This window comes from Ahaetulla prasina, chromosome 7 (assembly GCF_028640845.1).
Source record: "Ahaetulla prasina isolate Xishuangbanna chromosome 7, ASM2864084v1, whole genome shotgun sequence".
Taxonomy (NCBI): Eukaryota; Metazoa; Chordata; class Lepidosauria; order Squamata; family Colubridae; genus Ahaetulla; species Ahaetulla prasina.
The window spans coordinates 63,313,875-63,329,307 of NC_080545.1; the positions used below are offsets into that span (position 1 = coordinate 63,313,875).

Here is a 15,433-nt window from a genome sequence, read left to right on the forward strand (position 1 = left end):
ATTTCTGGGCCCATTACATAGATGTTTATTAAGAATTATGTCCAGCAGAATATCCATTAGGAAACACTGCATAGGATTGCAACAAGCATCTGCTTTAAAATACACGGAAATAAGGATTAATGAGGAAGAACCACTTAACTGGATTACATTTCTAATGGTTTGTTTTCATCCATCCAATTTGTCAATTTCCCTTAATGAAACACAGTTGGAAGTTGGTGAAAAACAACCTTGAGCAATAGCCAATAAGTAGAGAATTAAAAAAAAATCTCATAGAAATACAACTGGCATAAAGGAGGAAGAAGGATTTAAATGAGATGACAGTTATATATTGATAAGGAAAGGAGGCGAGGAAGATTTGCTATAATGAGACTTTCCTTAGTTTAATGTGCTGTAGGTGGAGGTTTCTATGAAAACAAATTCAGCAACTTCAATTACTGGTAGGGAATGTTGTAGCCAACTGCCAATAAATTCTCTCTTCATTGGGTTGAATTAGAAATGTACATGCTAGTTACCTCCTAACCACAACTATTTTTTCCTGAACTCCAAGTTCTGGTGTATTTGTTAAGACTAAAAGACCGAAGACTATATTTCTTAAACAATTGTTTCTTTCCTGAAAAAAATTGCCCATGAAACAAAACCTTCTGGAGTAGCTTTCTTGTATTTCACATCAGCCTAGCATCTGAGGGTTTTTTTCTGTGTTTGTTTTCAAGTTCTAGATTTAGCACCTTTCTGCTACTCATTAAGGCAGCCTGTTGTTTTTCTGTCTTAATAGAAGGCCCAGAATATATTTCCAAATTATTTTTGAAGCCCTATCATACAATCTCTTCCATTCAAAAACTTCTACAGCTATGTTCCTATCCTATGCTTAAATATTTGATGGTCTATGGTATAAACACAAAAATGAGAAAGATACAAATATATAAATATGTCATTTGTCTAGGTTTGTCCTAAGAAATCAGATGCAAGGAACTGAATGCCCATGTTCAATTTTTGTGAGTCAGCTAGGGGCCATCCTGATTTTGCACATATACACATACGGTACATAACAAAATTGGGGTTTACCAAGGAGAGATGAACAAAAAGGATTCAGCCTATCTTCTTGAGTCACTTACTTGAACTTGCTTTGAAGAGTAAAATCAGATTCATTCTGTGTCTTGTTGCTATGGTATTTACTTCTATTCTGGATAAAACTGGAGAGGGTATTATTTGCCGGACAATTCAAATATATGGGAACGATGGGAATTCCCAGGCAAAAACAAATGCTATGGAATCAAGGTGCTGAGTATGTGTACTTTGGAAAAAAAACATGGAGTGAGAAGGAAGGAGAGGCTAAGTGGACTTCCTTTGTCAAATTATTATTTATAACTACTGATAACCTGGTGTTATCAGCTTTATTTATTTCTCCAAATCCTGTATTAGACAGGAAAAGGAATGAATCATACGTATAGAGTCAAATCAAAGTAATTTTATTTACAAGCTTTTAAAAGTATAAGTACAGTATACAAATTATAAAGTAAAATGTTTCATAAATTCACTATAATATTAAATTAACACAAAATTTATTATAAACAACATTTTTAGTTTCACTTCCAGGAGCAAGAATAAATAAATTCATGGGTGAACCCACCCTTGAGCAAGCAACATAAAGTTGTCTTCTCATAGTTTTTTTTTTTAATTTGCATTTATATCCCGCCCTTCTCCGAAGACTCAGGGCGGCTTACACTATGTTAAGCAATAGTCTTAATCCATTTGTATATTATATACAAAGTCAACTTATTGCCCCCAACAATCTGGGTCCTCATTTTACCTACCTTATAAAGGATGGAAGGCTGAGTCAACCTTGGGCCTGGTGGGACTTAAACCTGCAGTAATTGCAAGCAGCTGCTGTTAATAACAGACTGTCTTAGCCGTCTGAGCCACCAGAGGCCCTAGTGATGTTAAGGGCCTTGAGAGCTTTCTTGTGAGTCATGGTGCATTCCTCCCATATGATTAATTTACATGTCTTGACCTCATGAAGAGGCAATGGCAAGAGCAACTTCTCCCTGAACCCTGATTTCGGCGAGAATTAAATTAGTTTAAAATATTTTCCCTGTGCCCCCAGAGGCCTCAGATAAAATGATACCACCTTGTTGTTTTGCTAGCTGATCCATGATCATTTGGTATGCTTTTTTCTGATCTTCATTTAGAAGTGGCTTCTTGTCCGCGCTATTTGCACTAAGCTTTTCAATGTTGTAGTTCTTTTCTCGTATGTAGTCTGTGTGAAGTACATCGTGTCGGTGTCAGTGTTCCAGAAACCCCCCCAACTCCAAGTAAAAACTCCAAAGCAATATCATCTTTCAAAGTTTTATTTACTAGGATAGGTAAACTGGCACATCTGGGAAAACCCGAGTCTGAGAGGTCCGGGTTTTCCCTCAGTAAATCAAAACCCCAAAAACCACCCTGACTCTGCAGTCGATCACATGCTCCAATCGCCAACCGTCCCATTTCGAGATAGCACTCCAACCACTCCTTCTCCAGCTGCAGGATCGCCCTGACCTTGACTGACAGGAAGAATGCTATTATGTCTAAAGACAACCCCTCTACTAAATCCCTTCTCCTACTTTCCCACAGATGAGAAAGTGGCAGCACGGAAGCTTCTGGCCTAATATGGCTTCCAAAGCTGACAGTTGGTCTTGTAGTGGTGCATGTAGGTCGAGTTGCAGTAATGTTTTATTGATCATAGCCATACATTTGTCCTCAAGAATAATCAAAGCCTTGTTGAAAATGTCTGCACTAAGTGTAATTTCTAATATTGGATTTTCCCCCTTACCAGAGGGAGCCCCCTTGTGGAATACTGTGAAGCTGCTACCATGGCAACTCCACTGTGGTATACAGTAGAAGCTATTTTAAGGCAGTACAGTAGAAGCCATTTTAAGGCATAACAGGCTGTATTTTAACAGAACACACACCCTGAGGGGTGTTAGGGGTGTCTTACCAGAGGTGGGATTCAGCCGCTTCGGACTGGTTTGGGTGAACTGGCTTTTAATTTTAATCTGGTTCGCCGAATTGTTTGTTCCAAGGACTGGCTGATCCCACTTACCCCTCCCCTCCCCTCCCCTCCCCGGAGTCTCCATGTGGTCCATTTTGGTTGTGAGGTAAGTGCAGGGCCTGCATGGAGGCTCTGGGAGGGTGAAAGATGGGCCTACCGGAAGTCCAGAAACGGGCCTGTTTCCGGCCTCCAGAGCCTGGGGGAAACCATTTTCACCCTCCTGGAAGTTCAAGGAAAACCTCTGGAGCTTCAGGAGGGCAAAAACACCCCCCTCCCACCGTGTGCAGGAGGCCGAGTAGGCCATGCCCACCCAGCAACTGGGCAGCGAACCGGTTGTTAAATTTTTCAATCCCACCACAGTATTTTTTTCCAGAGAGTAAGTCATCTGTGTACCAAGTTTGGTTGAAATGGCTCGAGGTGTTCCAGAGTCATGGAAATGTGATGAAGAAATGAAGACCACAAATATACAGTAAAAATAATTAAGCAGTAGAAGGGAAGTAGCAGCACGGGGAAGAATTAATAAAGGAGGATAAGGCCATTTAAAAGGAACTGATAAAAAAACTCTTCAAAGTTATTAAGGGGAATTTTGAATAGGAACCAAACCATATACATATGCCTTTGCTGACACTGATATTATATAAAAAATATTAACATGTTTGAACTGCAGATGGGAATACAAATACTGCAATCAGAACTTTTCTCTTTTTTTATTTGCAACTTTTTACTTTTTATTTGTAAACTGAAGTAAATTTCTAAAAGCTGAGTAATTTTCTTCTGGTTTATTGCCTTTTGTCAATGATCAATGTGACATACTCTTCAGCCATCTTAATAGATCTTTGGAAATGTTCACAAGATGGTTTCAAAGTCTGAACAGCTTCTGCCATGATTTCTGCAGCCAACTGAACTGAATCTTTAGATGTTTGTTTACAATGAATTATCCGCATGAATTTAGTAAGTGAAAAAGAACCGGGCACAACAGAAAAACTGTGGGTTTTCTTTTTGACTGGTGGTGAAGTTTGAGATGAACAGGGACTGGAGTCTGGAAGTGCTTTAGCAATTTCTTCTTTGGTCATGAGAAGTTCACTCACTTGAAGAGACAGCACAGGCGTACTCATTACATTCCGAATAGCAATCTCAAGCATTTCAGGCAGATTACCATTCTTAATTATAACAGCACAAATGGGACCACAGATATTTTCAAAAATGCCATTATATTGAGAATATATATCTTTTATAAGCCTGATTTTTTCATCAGTGGAAAGGCTTGGCAGAATAAGTTGGGAATACAAAGGAACTCCAATTTTTTCCTGAAAATCTTTGTCTTTCAACTCTATTAGCATCTGCATCTCTTTCAGAGCACTCTGTAGAAACTGAAGATTGTCCTTGATGCTAAGGTTTTCCTGTACTGTAATTATGGGTAATTTACTTCCAAGAAATTGGTTGAGCATTCGGAATGCAGTGTTGGTAGAAGAAACAAAAATGTAGACACAGTCATACATATCGCGGCTGGCCTTGACTAGCTTCTCCTCAGACCTTGCTCCACACAAAATGGACTGCATTTCCATAAAAGGATATGTCACACTGAAATTCAAATTAAAACAATATTTAATGGAAGAAAATCAATTGCTTAATTTTATGAAACCAAATATAATATATATTTTATGATGACTAGGCCATACTCAAAATATTTCTGATATATTTCCATACTTGTAGCTACTACAATATATTTTATTTGAATGGCTAAAAAATATGAATAAGCCTCTTCGATCAGGCCAAACCCATCTTTTTTCTCCAGAGTGACCAACTGAATGCTTTGAGGACCTTGCATGTAGGAAATATTCCATCTCTCTTGTCTTTGTTTCTTTGAATCTGGTATTTGCAGGGATAAGATTGCCAACAAGACTAATTCTTGACAGACATGTCAAAGAGCCTTGATGACACAGTGGTTACAATGTAGTATTGCAGGCAAACTCTGCCCACAGCCTGGAGTTTGACCCTGACAGGGCTCAAAATTGACCTACATTTCCATTCTTCCAAGGTAGGTAAAATGAGGACCCAGATTATTGAGGACAAGGTGCTGACATTGAAACTTCCCAGAGAGTGCTGTGAAGCACTATGGGATGGTATGTAAGTCTAAGTGCTCTTGCTATTGTCTTCCGTAAATTTATCCTATTCCCTTTTAAACAATTCAAATTATTTGCAATTATCACATTTTTGGTAATGAATTTCACAGGTTAATATATTCTGTGTAAAGAAATGCTTACTGCTACCTATTATAAAACTTCTTCCAGACAGCTTCATTGGGCACAACGTTCTTAGGGAGAAAAGCTTCCTCCCTGCCACAAGTAATATTATACCCCTCAGTCATGCCTTCTGTCCTCAGAAGACTTTTCTTCAAGCAAAACAGTCCCAAATGTTCTAGCTTTTTTTTTATGAGAGGGTTCAATGCCCTTTCACACACACACCCCCAATAATTTGAGTGACTTTCTTCTATACTTTTTTCAAATGTGGCTATCAGAATTGTATATAGTACATTTGCAGATATACTACAGAGTTGCATAAACGGGATTACAATTTCTTATGTCCTATTTTCAATCCCTAACATGTAATTTGCCATTTTTCAGCTGCCATTGATTGAACTGATGTCTTCAAAGAGGTAGAAACCATGATTGCAAGATCTTTTTCTCACAGACAGCTCAGACTCAATCAATGTATATGGAAAAAATGGTGGTGTGCTTCTTAATTAAATTGCACAATATTTGACATTAATTGTAATTTACCCAGTTTAAAAGATTATTCTGATGACCTTCACAATTACCGTTGATTTTTGTCACCCAGAGAAATTTAGTATTCTCCCAATATTTGAGTAGCTCACTACTTAATCCTTAGTAATGATAATATATAAATAAGTTAAAAACAGATTCTGGCAGTAAGCAGAGTTAGCCTGTAATACTGTATTCTAACAGGACACGGTGGCTCAGTGGCTAAGGTGCTGAGCTTGTCAATTGAAAGGTTGGCAGTTCAGCAGTTCGAATCCCTAGTGCCGCATAACAGGGTGAGCTCTCAGCTTCTGCCAACCTAGCAGTTCGAAAATACATAAAAAATGCAAGTAGAAAAATAGGGGCCACCTTTGGTGGGGAAGGTAACAGTGTTCCATGCACCTTTCTGTTTAGTCATGCCAGCCACATGACCAGAGACGTCTTTGGACAGCGCTGGCTCTTCAGCTTTGAAACAGAGATGAGCACCACCTCCTACAGTTGGAAACAAGTAGCACATACGTGCGAGGGGAATCTTTACCTTTACCTTTTACTACATTCTAACCACTGTGCCATCACGATGAGATTTCACCCCAAACTGGCAAATGACTTCTCCCAGAAATTTTCTGTAGATGCTAAACAGGATAGGAAAGTGGTCTCAACCCTGATGCATTTCATCATGAAGTGGTCAGGGGTCTGATTTCCCTCCACCCACAACCACCACCTTCTGAAACCTGCCCACTGAGAAACGCGCAAAACCCCGGGACACCATGGTTAACAACCTTCCATCTAGAAGAATACTATGGTCAACAGTACTGAAAGGTGCTGAAAGATCTAGTTTATATGATAAGTTAAATATGCAACTGATCTCAGATCTGAAGAAAGAAATACATGAATATTGTACTACAAGAAAGTATCAGAAAGTAAGACGTGAGTATGTTGTTAATAAGGAGTAGTAAAATAAAAACACATGTTTTAATTGTGGTTAAGAAATAGAAATTGCCAATATTATCACAAAAGGAAAATGTAGCGGCCTTTCATAATTCATGTATAATATATCTTCTATTATATTGTTCACAGAGAAATGCCAATCTGAAATAATTTAAGAACATGAAGAATTTATTTTACCTGTATTTTCTTATTTATTCCATCTGGATATGTTCCAATCTTCTACCCTCAGTGGCCAACTTTGATATTCCTAAGGGACCCAGTTGCATCAGTTGTCAATAGCTGTCTTCAAACCATATACTCTGGTGTTCAGTAGGACACACATTTCACATATATACCTGATACTGTAGAGGAAAAAAAGAATTTCCTGATCAGAAGTACATTTTATATGCCCTTTAGATTTTTATACTATGAAGATAATACCAGCTGTTTTCTTATTTTTCCTCTGTTTTCTTCTGGTCTTTCTCCTACTTTCTTTTAAAGTCCACCTTCTTTATAGTTTTTTTTCTGTGTTGCAATAATTGTGTATTATTAAATAAGCTACATTAGGAATACTTTGTATTTGTATATTTATGATTGCACAGGTTCAGAAGCAAAAATCACACCAGTTTTGAATTTAAACAATAATGAAACCTAACTTCTTTGGAATAGCATAGTTAAAATGAATAGAAAACATGGCTCAACCTGCCATTTGGCTTGGTATGATTGCTTGGAAAGAGATGAAAAAGAAAATACAGTTCAGTGGAGAAGAATTAGAAGAGAACAGCTTATCTTGTTGAAATGTTATCAGTGGTTACACAGGCAATGACCTCACAGAGGCCTGTCAGGTGGATAATCCTGCAAGATACCAATAATATAACAGTGACATCATGGGACACAATCAAAGAAACAACACAACACTCTAACTGCTTCAGTTTAAACTAAACAGAGCAACCTCTTACTGTATCTCCCCCACTTGTCTAGGCTGCACATATAACCAGCTCTCATAATTGTTTACCTTTATTTTCCTTGCTATTTTCAGGATGCTACATTTTCAACACATGAAGACTATTTTTGAAGAGGGTGGCAGTCTTTCTTTTCTAACACTTATTATTTTTAAGGGAAAATTTTCTAAAGAAGAAATGGCTTCAGAGCTGAAGAAGCTTCTTGGATGAGAACTGAAGAAAACAAGAAAGTCCAGTTGTCTCTTGAAAAAAAGCACCTTGGGGACAATCATGACCTGGATGATTGAGAATTTCCCTAGACATAAAGAAGAAATGGGTTCATCAAGATAACAGTTCTAATGAAACAAATACATCACATTTATCACTGCCATTGTTGGGGTCCACCAGCAGCCTGAAGAGCTGGCAGCAGAGCTGGACAGTGATGAGGCTGAGGAAGAACATGGGCCAGTCCTGGAGGCTGGGGAAGGCCCAGATGAGGGCTCTGCGTCAGAGGCAGAGATGGGGCCAGGGCCATCTGGGAGTGATGTGCGGACTCCGGAGCCTCCAGAGGCTGACAGTAGAGAGGAAGAGGAACAGGAGGAGCCTGTTCCTAGTGCACGCATGAGAAGATCTGTCAGAAGGCAAGAGCAGCTAAAGCAAAGAGGACGACTCCGGAGTAGAGCTAAGAGATGATTGGCCCCTCCCATAAGGCTTAAAAGACCAGCAACAGTGTTTGGGCTCTTTGCCAGAAAACTACGTTGATAGACTGGCTTCTTGTCTTGCAGCATTTATTTCTTGTTGGCGTCTTCTGCTTCTGAACTTTTGCCAAGAAAAGCCTTTGGCAGTTTGCCTAATTAGACCAAGGTTGGTGATAAGACTGAAGAATTGTGTTATGAAGAATTTGTTTTGATTTAGTTTGGACTACGCTGAGAATGAGTTAATTCTCAGCTGTTCTAATAAAGTCTGTTTGTTTTTGAACTGATTGTGTCTAATACTACCTACTTGGGTCTTGGTCACAACACTAATCAATTAGAAAGATAGAGACCTTGAGTTTTAGTTCCCTTCTTAGGTACCAAAGCTGGCTGAGTGACTTTGGGTCAGTTACTCTCTCTCAGCCTAACCAGCTCACAAGGAGGTCATTGTGGGGAAAATAAGAGGAGGAGTGTTAGATAGGTTTGCCATCTTGAGTTGTTTATAAAAATAATAAAGGTGATTAAATAAATAATTTTACTGACAAGGTTCTGAAATACATACTTCTCCACTTCTATAACATCAGTTTTTCATTTACACACTTTTAGCTTTCCTTTCAGCCTTTGCTAACAACGCTAGCATTCTCCTGTACTTCTCTATAAAGCTTTCTCCAACATCTAACATGTCTTTTATTTGCACATCCTTCCTTCAATCTACATTTTTTACCAAAGCTCAAATGTCTGATGTGGGCCTGGCTTGCAGCAATTGGACTTATGAGCACAATTATACCTTTTCAAGGGTGGCCAATCACTTATTGAATTTCCTGTCTTAAAATGAATGTTTGGCTTTGTAGATGAGATTTTAAACGTCTCCTCGAATTAGTCTTTTGAACGAGTTGATTTTAGTTGGTTGACTTAGTATGAATGTTTTAAAATTCCTAGTATTAATGCACTGCTGTCATGGCTTTGAACATTTTAAAACTTTTTAAATACTATATATGCTATTGCTACTTTGGCAAACTTCATTTAAAAAAATGACATTTAAATAATATTTAACTTTCCTCAGTCTAGAATGCCTGCTCTCCCGTGGTTGTAACTCTGTACTTTGACATGAGTATTGGCAATGATATTGGTGTTTTGAACTGGATGTTTCCTTCATTGAAGCTTCTATTGGTTCTGTTTTCTGTAACTGCTTCCTGTCAGCAGTTAAAACATCATTATATGTACAAAATGAATGGTCAAGATGAAATCAGGAGGTCCCATTTTTTTCTGCAGAAATTTAGATACAAAAATTTAAGTCTAAGTGGAACCATTTTAAGTCTATAAAGGGACCTTTCTCCATTTACACCTAACCATAGCACCAACATAGAACTGTTATCTTATGTTTTTTGCCATGTTCTCATGACCCTTGAACTCTGGAAGTGATACGGTGTACCCTTAACACTGTTTCCCCCTAGTTTTTGTGCAATTTCCTCACAACTATTCATCTCTGAGCAGGAGAATTCAATTTTTTTAAAACTGGGATCTGCCCAGTATTTGCCAGTTTGCCAAGCTGATCTATAGCTCAGAAATCTAGATCACCTCAAATAGTACTTGATTAAGTGATGAGGCCTTGGAATGAAGCAAAAGAGAGACAGCTTTCCCCCTAATGCTTCATGGTGCAATCTCTCCACCCTGTCTCTCAGTGCTGGGCTATTGTGGAATTTGGGTTTCTTCTTGCCTTTTCAAAATTATACTTTTTCAAAATTATACTAAAGCTGTTTAAAATAGTTTATGAGTTGATGGATACTCAGGGGCAGTTGCACTGTTGCACTGATAGTAGCCAGGGGACAAAGCAGTTTAGAGAGATAGAAGGAGGAAGAGAAGTTAGGCCTTTTATTCTGCCATCTCTCCTAGTGTCTATAGTCAGTTGCTAGGAGTTTCTGCAAGTCTGGAATAACATTTGAAGATAGCTAAACCAGCTGGGTGAATAATCTATCCAAACTAGGATTGCTTCCCAATCCTACCCTAAGGAATTATTAAGGAATGATTGCTGTACATTTTTCTGCTGGCAGTGATTTCTGGTGGAAGAAGATAGTAGGTGGGTGGGTGGGAAACAGGAGAATCTATTAATTACTTTCCTTAACTTGCCCTGTTCACAGTAAATAAGGACACTCACAATTCAGTGGCAGGATACTGATAGGTGAGGCAGGGTGAAGGAAATTTTCTACTGGTATACAGTAATTTTCTGCCATTAGACTGGTGAATGCTGCTTTAATGAGCTGTAAAGAAGTGCTTAATCCAGGGTAGATACCCTAAGACCATGATGGTGAACCTATGGCACGTGTGTCACAGGTGTCACACAGAGCCCTCTCTGTGGGCATGCCAGCCATTGCCCGAGCCTAGCTCCACTGCGCATGCATGCACGCCTCCTACCGGCTAGCTGGTCTTCGGGTCTCTGCTACACATGCACGGGGTGGGGCGCATGTGGGGGACGCACGCAGACATGAGCAGAGGGGAGGAGAGCATGTGCAGGGGTGCAGGCGGCTTCCCAGGCCCAAAATGGGGCACTGGGGTGTGTGTCACGCTGCACACTAGTGCCCCATTTTGGCTTCCATGTTGGTGCAGGTGGCTTTTAAAGCCCAAAACGGTGTCCTGTTTTGGGCCTGGAAAGCCTCTTGCACCACCTGGAAGCCAAAACAGGGTGTGGGGCAAGGTGCATGTGCGAGGGATGCGGAGCACATGCGTGGGGGGTGGTCCTGCATAGGGAGCAGTCACGCATGCACGGGGGGGGGCATGCATGCATGAGGATGGACCTTTGAAAGTGGATTCAGAGAGAATGGTGTTTTCCTTTTGAACCATCAGCAATGACCTATATACAATTGGTCTTGAAACCTAAGATTAACTGCAAACTTTGTAGTTGAAGTATTAAGTCTTCGTTTGGTGATGTCTTGCTTCTTGTTTTTCGTAACATAATTTTTATCATTTTGGCTGGATCTCAGATAGATGCTTCTTTCTGCACATTGGACCTTGCACTTTTAAATGAATCAAACCGGCTTTCTTTTTAAAAAATAAATAAATCTAAATTTCATAGTACAATCATTTGCTGCATCTGGGCTATGGATGTTTGGTTTCATTTGTTTGATATCTCTGGAAAAAAATGTGATTAAACTTTGCAACGTAACATTGATAGTTGCTATACTTGATGCATTTTTCTAACAGCAAGTAGGGTTAAAGTGGGGTTGTTTCCCACAGAAGCAAATATTATAGAACTGTTGCAGTTTAAAAGTCAGTGCAAAAAATAGTCAGCGAGCGCCTCCTGCCGTCCCTTAGGGATCTAACCACACGCCTGCCCCAAACGGCGCTCTCTCACGCTCTCACAACTGCCCCTCCCCTTGGTGACGGAGAGGCAGCACGCGGAGCCCGCTTCGCTTTGAGCCGCTTCGCTGAAAACTGGAGAAAAAATAATAACGGACAATTAACGCTAGGGGGCGCGGTCGAGCTGCGTCGTTGCCATAGAGATAGAAAAAGTGCTTTAGCTGTTCGGTTTAAGGCCGCGCCACTTCTCTCATTTAATCCGTAGAATATTGTAAAATGCTCCGCGTGGGACTCGAGGATCACGTTGGAAGTATCGAAACAATCTCTGTTGGAAAAGATACCTGTTGATTCTTTTGTGTTTAAAACCAAACGGATCTTTTAACGAAATAAAGCATTTTAGGATAATGGTAATGGTTCAAGAATATACCGAATCAAATTTGTTCTTCGTATAAAAGCAAAGGAAAGGTGCTAATAGGGCTCAGGGAGGATGGGACACAGTTTCCTGGGGGTGGAAATTTGGGAGCTTTGAGGCAAAGCCCCTCTGATGGGGGACAGGAGGAAAGATGCTTCCTGAATTAAGTTATGCAAACACTGCAGGTAGGACTGTTGAAACTCAGGAAATTGCTGACCTCAGCTTTTTGCAAGAAGCCACAAGGAGAGATTGCAAGTGGTACTTTTCTAGCAATCTTTCCTTGCTTTGTCTAATTGCAGTAGAAACATGTTCCAGCAGTCTTCTTTTGCTTTTGCTATGTGCTTCTGACATTGCCTTTATTTAAACTCCAGTCCATGCCTGAAGCAGCCTTAAGTTGTCTTTACCTGGCCTGGGGTTATAGGAGTGATTTCCCCCTTATCCAAATACTGATTTTGTTGTAAAGCCAATCTGATCCACTTCACTAAATGGTACGTTAATGATGCAGTCAGTGACTTCCACAGAGTGAGATTATTTGCCACCTGAAGCTGATGCAGGTACAGATTTTTCTGCTTTGGGTAGCAAAAATGTCTTCTCTTGCCAGGCCTCTGACAGCTTCATGTCATTTTTGATCATCAGCTGATCAGAGAAATGCAGGGTCAGGTGAGCATCAGATTGCCTAATGAATAATGAGAAAGAGAGCTAACTTTTTTTTTGCAGATTCATGCACATTATCAATGGTTTTTTTAAAAAAATTGCTTATAAAATACAAAAACAAAGAATAGAAAAAAAGGGGAGGGAAAGGAAAAGGGAAGAGTGCAGAAAAGAAGGGAAAAAGAAAGAAAAGGCATTGACTTCCAACTCCCTTTGGTGCAATATAATAAGATAGTAACATACAATCTCAACTTTTTACTTTCACATAGTAGTATAAACTAGCATTTCTCCATTTCTGTTATAGAAAGTTAGTACCCACCCCTCTCCTAGAAGAATGAAATATTCTAGGAAATATTAAAAAGACAGAATATTATATTTCCCTGGATGAGAAATGGAGAAACACGTTTTTTGAGGCAGGAAGCAGAATCACTAGCCCCTACCCTCTTCAATAGCCCACAGCGGATGTCAGCACTTAAGAGATAAAGAGATGGCTAGGTTTATTCATAAGCAAATACCCTCACCCAAGATCCAACAAAGATAGGATTAGCCCTCAGCCACAATAGGAATTACCCAAAGCCCCTTCATTACATCACCCAGCAAGATTCAACCAAGCCTGAGACACAGCCTACAAAGTTAGCTAAGACCCCACCCCCTGTGAGTCTGACAGCCAATAGGATACTTGCCCTTGCCACAGGAACAGGAAGCTCAAGTTCAAAGCCCAAGAGAGTCTCCACTCCATGTATTCAGCTGTCCAGGACCTAAAACCCCTGTGGTCCTGTTCACCACTAAACCATCCTTCCAAGCAACCTCCATGTTTCCAGCGTCTTTCTCCCCACTTGGAACTGAACTCAGATGGACATTTCTTCCAACATTATATAATAAATCTACCTAACTGGTAAAACCGAAAATCAAAGTTTCATTTTTTTCCACCTCAAGCACAAAGCGGTTTCCAGGTAGAAACAAAAGTTCTTATAGTTTTTTTCTTTTATCAAAGCAGTCAATTTAGCCATCTCTGCTAACTCTGTCAACTTTTGCAGCCATTCTTCCATTGTGGAGATTGAAGTGTCCTTCCATCATATTATCAGTGTTTGGATTTCTTTGGGGTACAGATTTAAAGTTTAAATTTGAATCCAAAGGGAGTTTATCAATAGATAATGCTGATAAGTGAGCTTCTCTTTAAATGCCCTCATGCAAAATTCTTACACATAAACTCATTAGGATTTTACAGGGATAAATAGAAGGGTCTAATAAATTGTCGGACCTAATCTCATAACCGAGGTCTAGTCCCAGACAATACAGTATTAAGGGGAGTAAGCAGGGGATATATTTCCACTGATTGTTGTTGATGAGGATGCAGTGGTGAAATCTGAACGGGTTTACTACTGGTTTGCTGGCTGTGCATGTGCTACGCATGCGCATGCACAGTGTGTGCCACACACCAAATGTGACGAGTGCTCGCACAGCGCACACCAAAAGGAGGCATGGGGCAAGTAGAACAGCATGCAGGGGTAGGGGGGGTGATCAGCTGTGGCATGCGATCTTTTTTTTTTTACTTTTAAAGCATTTTTTTACAACCTATTCGGCCAACCAGGTTGTTAAAAATGCTTTTAAAAGTAAAAAGAAAAGGCTCTGACGATCACGCGGCTCAGCTGTGATTATCAGAGCTTTTTCTTAACCTTTTAAAAGCATTTTTTAAAAGCAGCAGCAAGCGGGCAAGTGGGTGACCAGGCAATTGGGTGGGCATGGGCACGGAGGGGAGGGATTTTTTGCTACCGGTTCTCCAAATCACCCGCCATCGCTACCGGATCAGCCAATCCGGTCCGAACTGGGAGCATTTCACCCCTGTGGTGATGAGATATGAGAGGAGGAAGATAAATCTTGTAAATTGTAAAACCATCTATCCCTATCTTTAAAGTACCACTTATATTGTAACAAAGCAGCACCACTCATGTTTGTGGCAGGTTACGAGATTGGTATTGGAGGTAGAAAACATAGGTTGGTATTAGTTTATGCTGGTGCAGGATGTGGTAGATAGTGCTTTAAGCTGTGGGAGTCACAATAGACATATTCTTCAGAAACTAATGTTTTCTCTTTTCAGTGGCTAGTGCTTTTTAACTACAGCGCAGATCATTCTCCCCTAGGAATAGTAGCACTTTTAAAACTTCTCTTCCATAATGAAAACGTTTGCAGAAGTTGAATGTTTGTGTCTTCTTTTTTTTTTGCCTTTTTTGTGTGGATCCTAATACAATAAATGCATTACCTGACTACAGAGCTAGATATCTACTGATGGAGCAAAAATGAACTATATGGAACTATACTGAATAATAAACTAGGGCTGCTATATATGGGCCAGATTTTTGCACAAGTCCTACATAGATTGTTCACGCTGTTATGAATGCAACTGAAATGCAGAACACATTCACCAGTACTATGCTACAGTTGCAGGTGGCTTTAAAAAGCCCTTGAGTCGCAACCTCTTTAAATTGAGCCCTTGTTATTTCGCAGTGCTGTTAATCTCAGATATTTATCACTTTTCGAATTGTATACGATGTGTATTTTAATAACTTTAAAAATTAATTCAACAATAAATACCTTAACGCAACATAAGATCGTGTCTTAAAAACAGTAACGCCCGTCCCCGTCGCTATCATTTCCCTGTTACACTTTTAAGTTATGCACTGAAGATGCTGTACAATTAACCCGGAAATTATGCGCTAGAGGCAAGTCTA

At 39.8% G+C, this 15,433-nt stretch overlaps 1 protein-coding gene across 2 annotated transcripts; it reads right to left on the reverse strand.

Moving 5' to 3' along the window:
- Positions 1 to 815: 815 nt before the first annotated feature.
- LOC131202103 (uncharacterized) lies at positions 816 to 15,373 on the reverse strand. 2 transcript variants are annotated; one of them, XM_058190686.1, is made up of 2 exons: positions 15,297 to 15,373; positions 816 to 7,076 (listed from the first exon to the last, which is right to left on the reverse strand). In XM_058190686.1, exon 2 carries the CDS (start codon positions 4,591 to 4,593, stop codon positions 3,808 to 3,810), a length of 786 nt encoding a protein of 261 aa, XP_058046669.1. In that variant the 5' UTR covers positions 4,594 to 7,076; positions 15,297 to 15,373; the 3' UTR covers positions 816 to 3,807. The 2 variants fall into 2 exon arrangements, with proteins under 2 accessions (XP_058046669.1, XP_058046668.1); XM_058190685.1 differs by lacking the exon at positions 15,297 to 15,373 and having other exon boundaries at positions 816 to 4,609; positions 6,913 to 8,571.
- Positions 15,374 to 15,433: the final 60 nt, after the last annotated feature.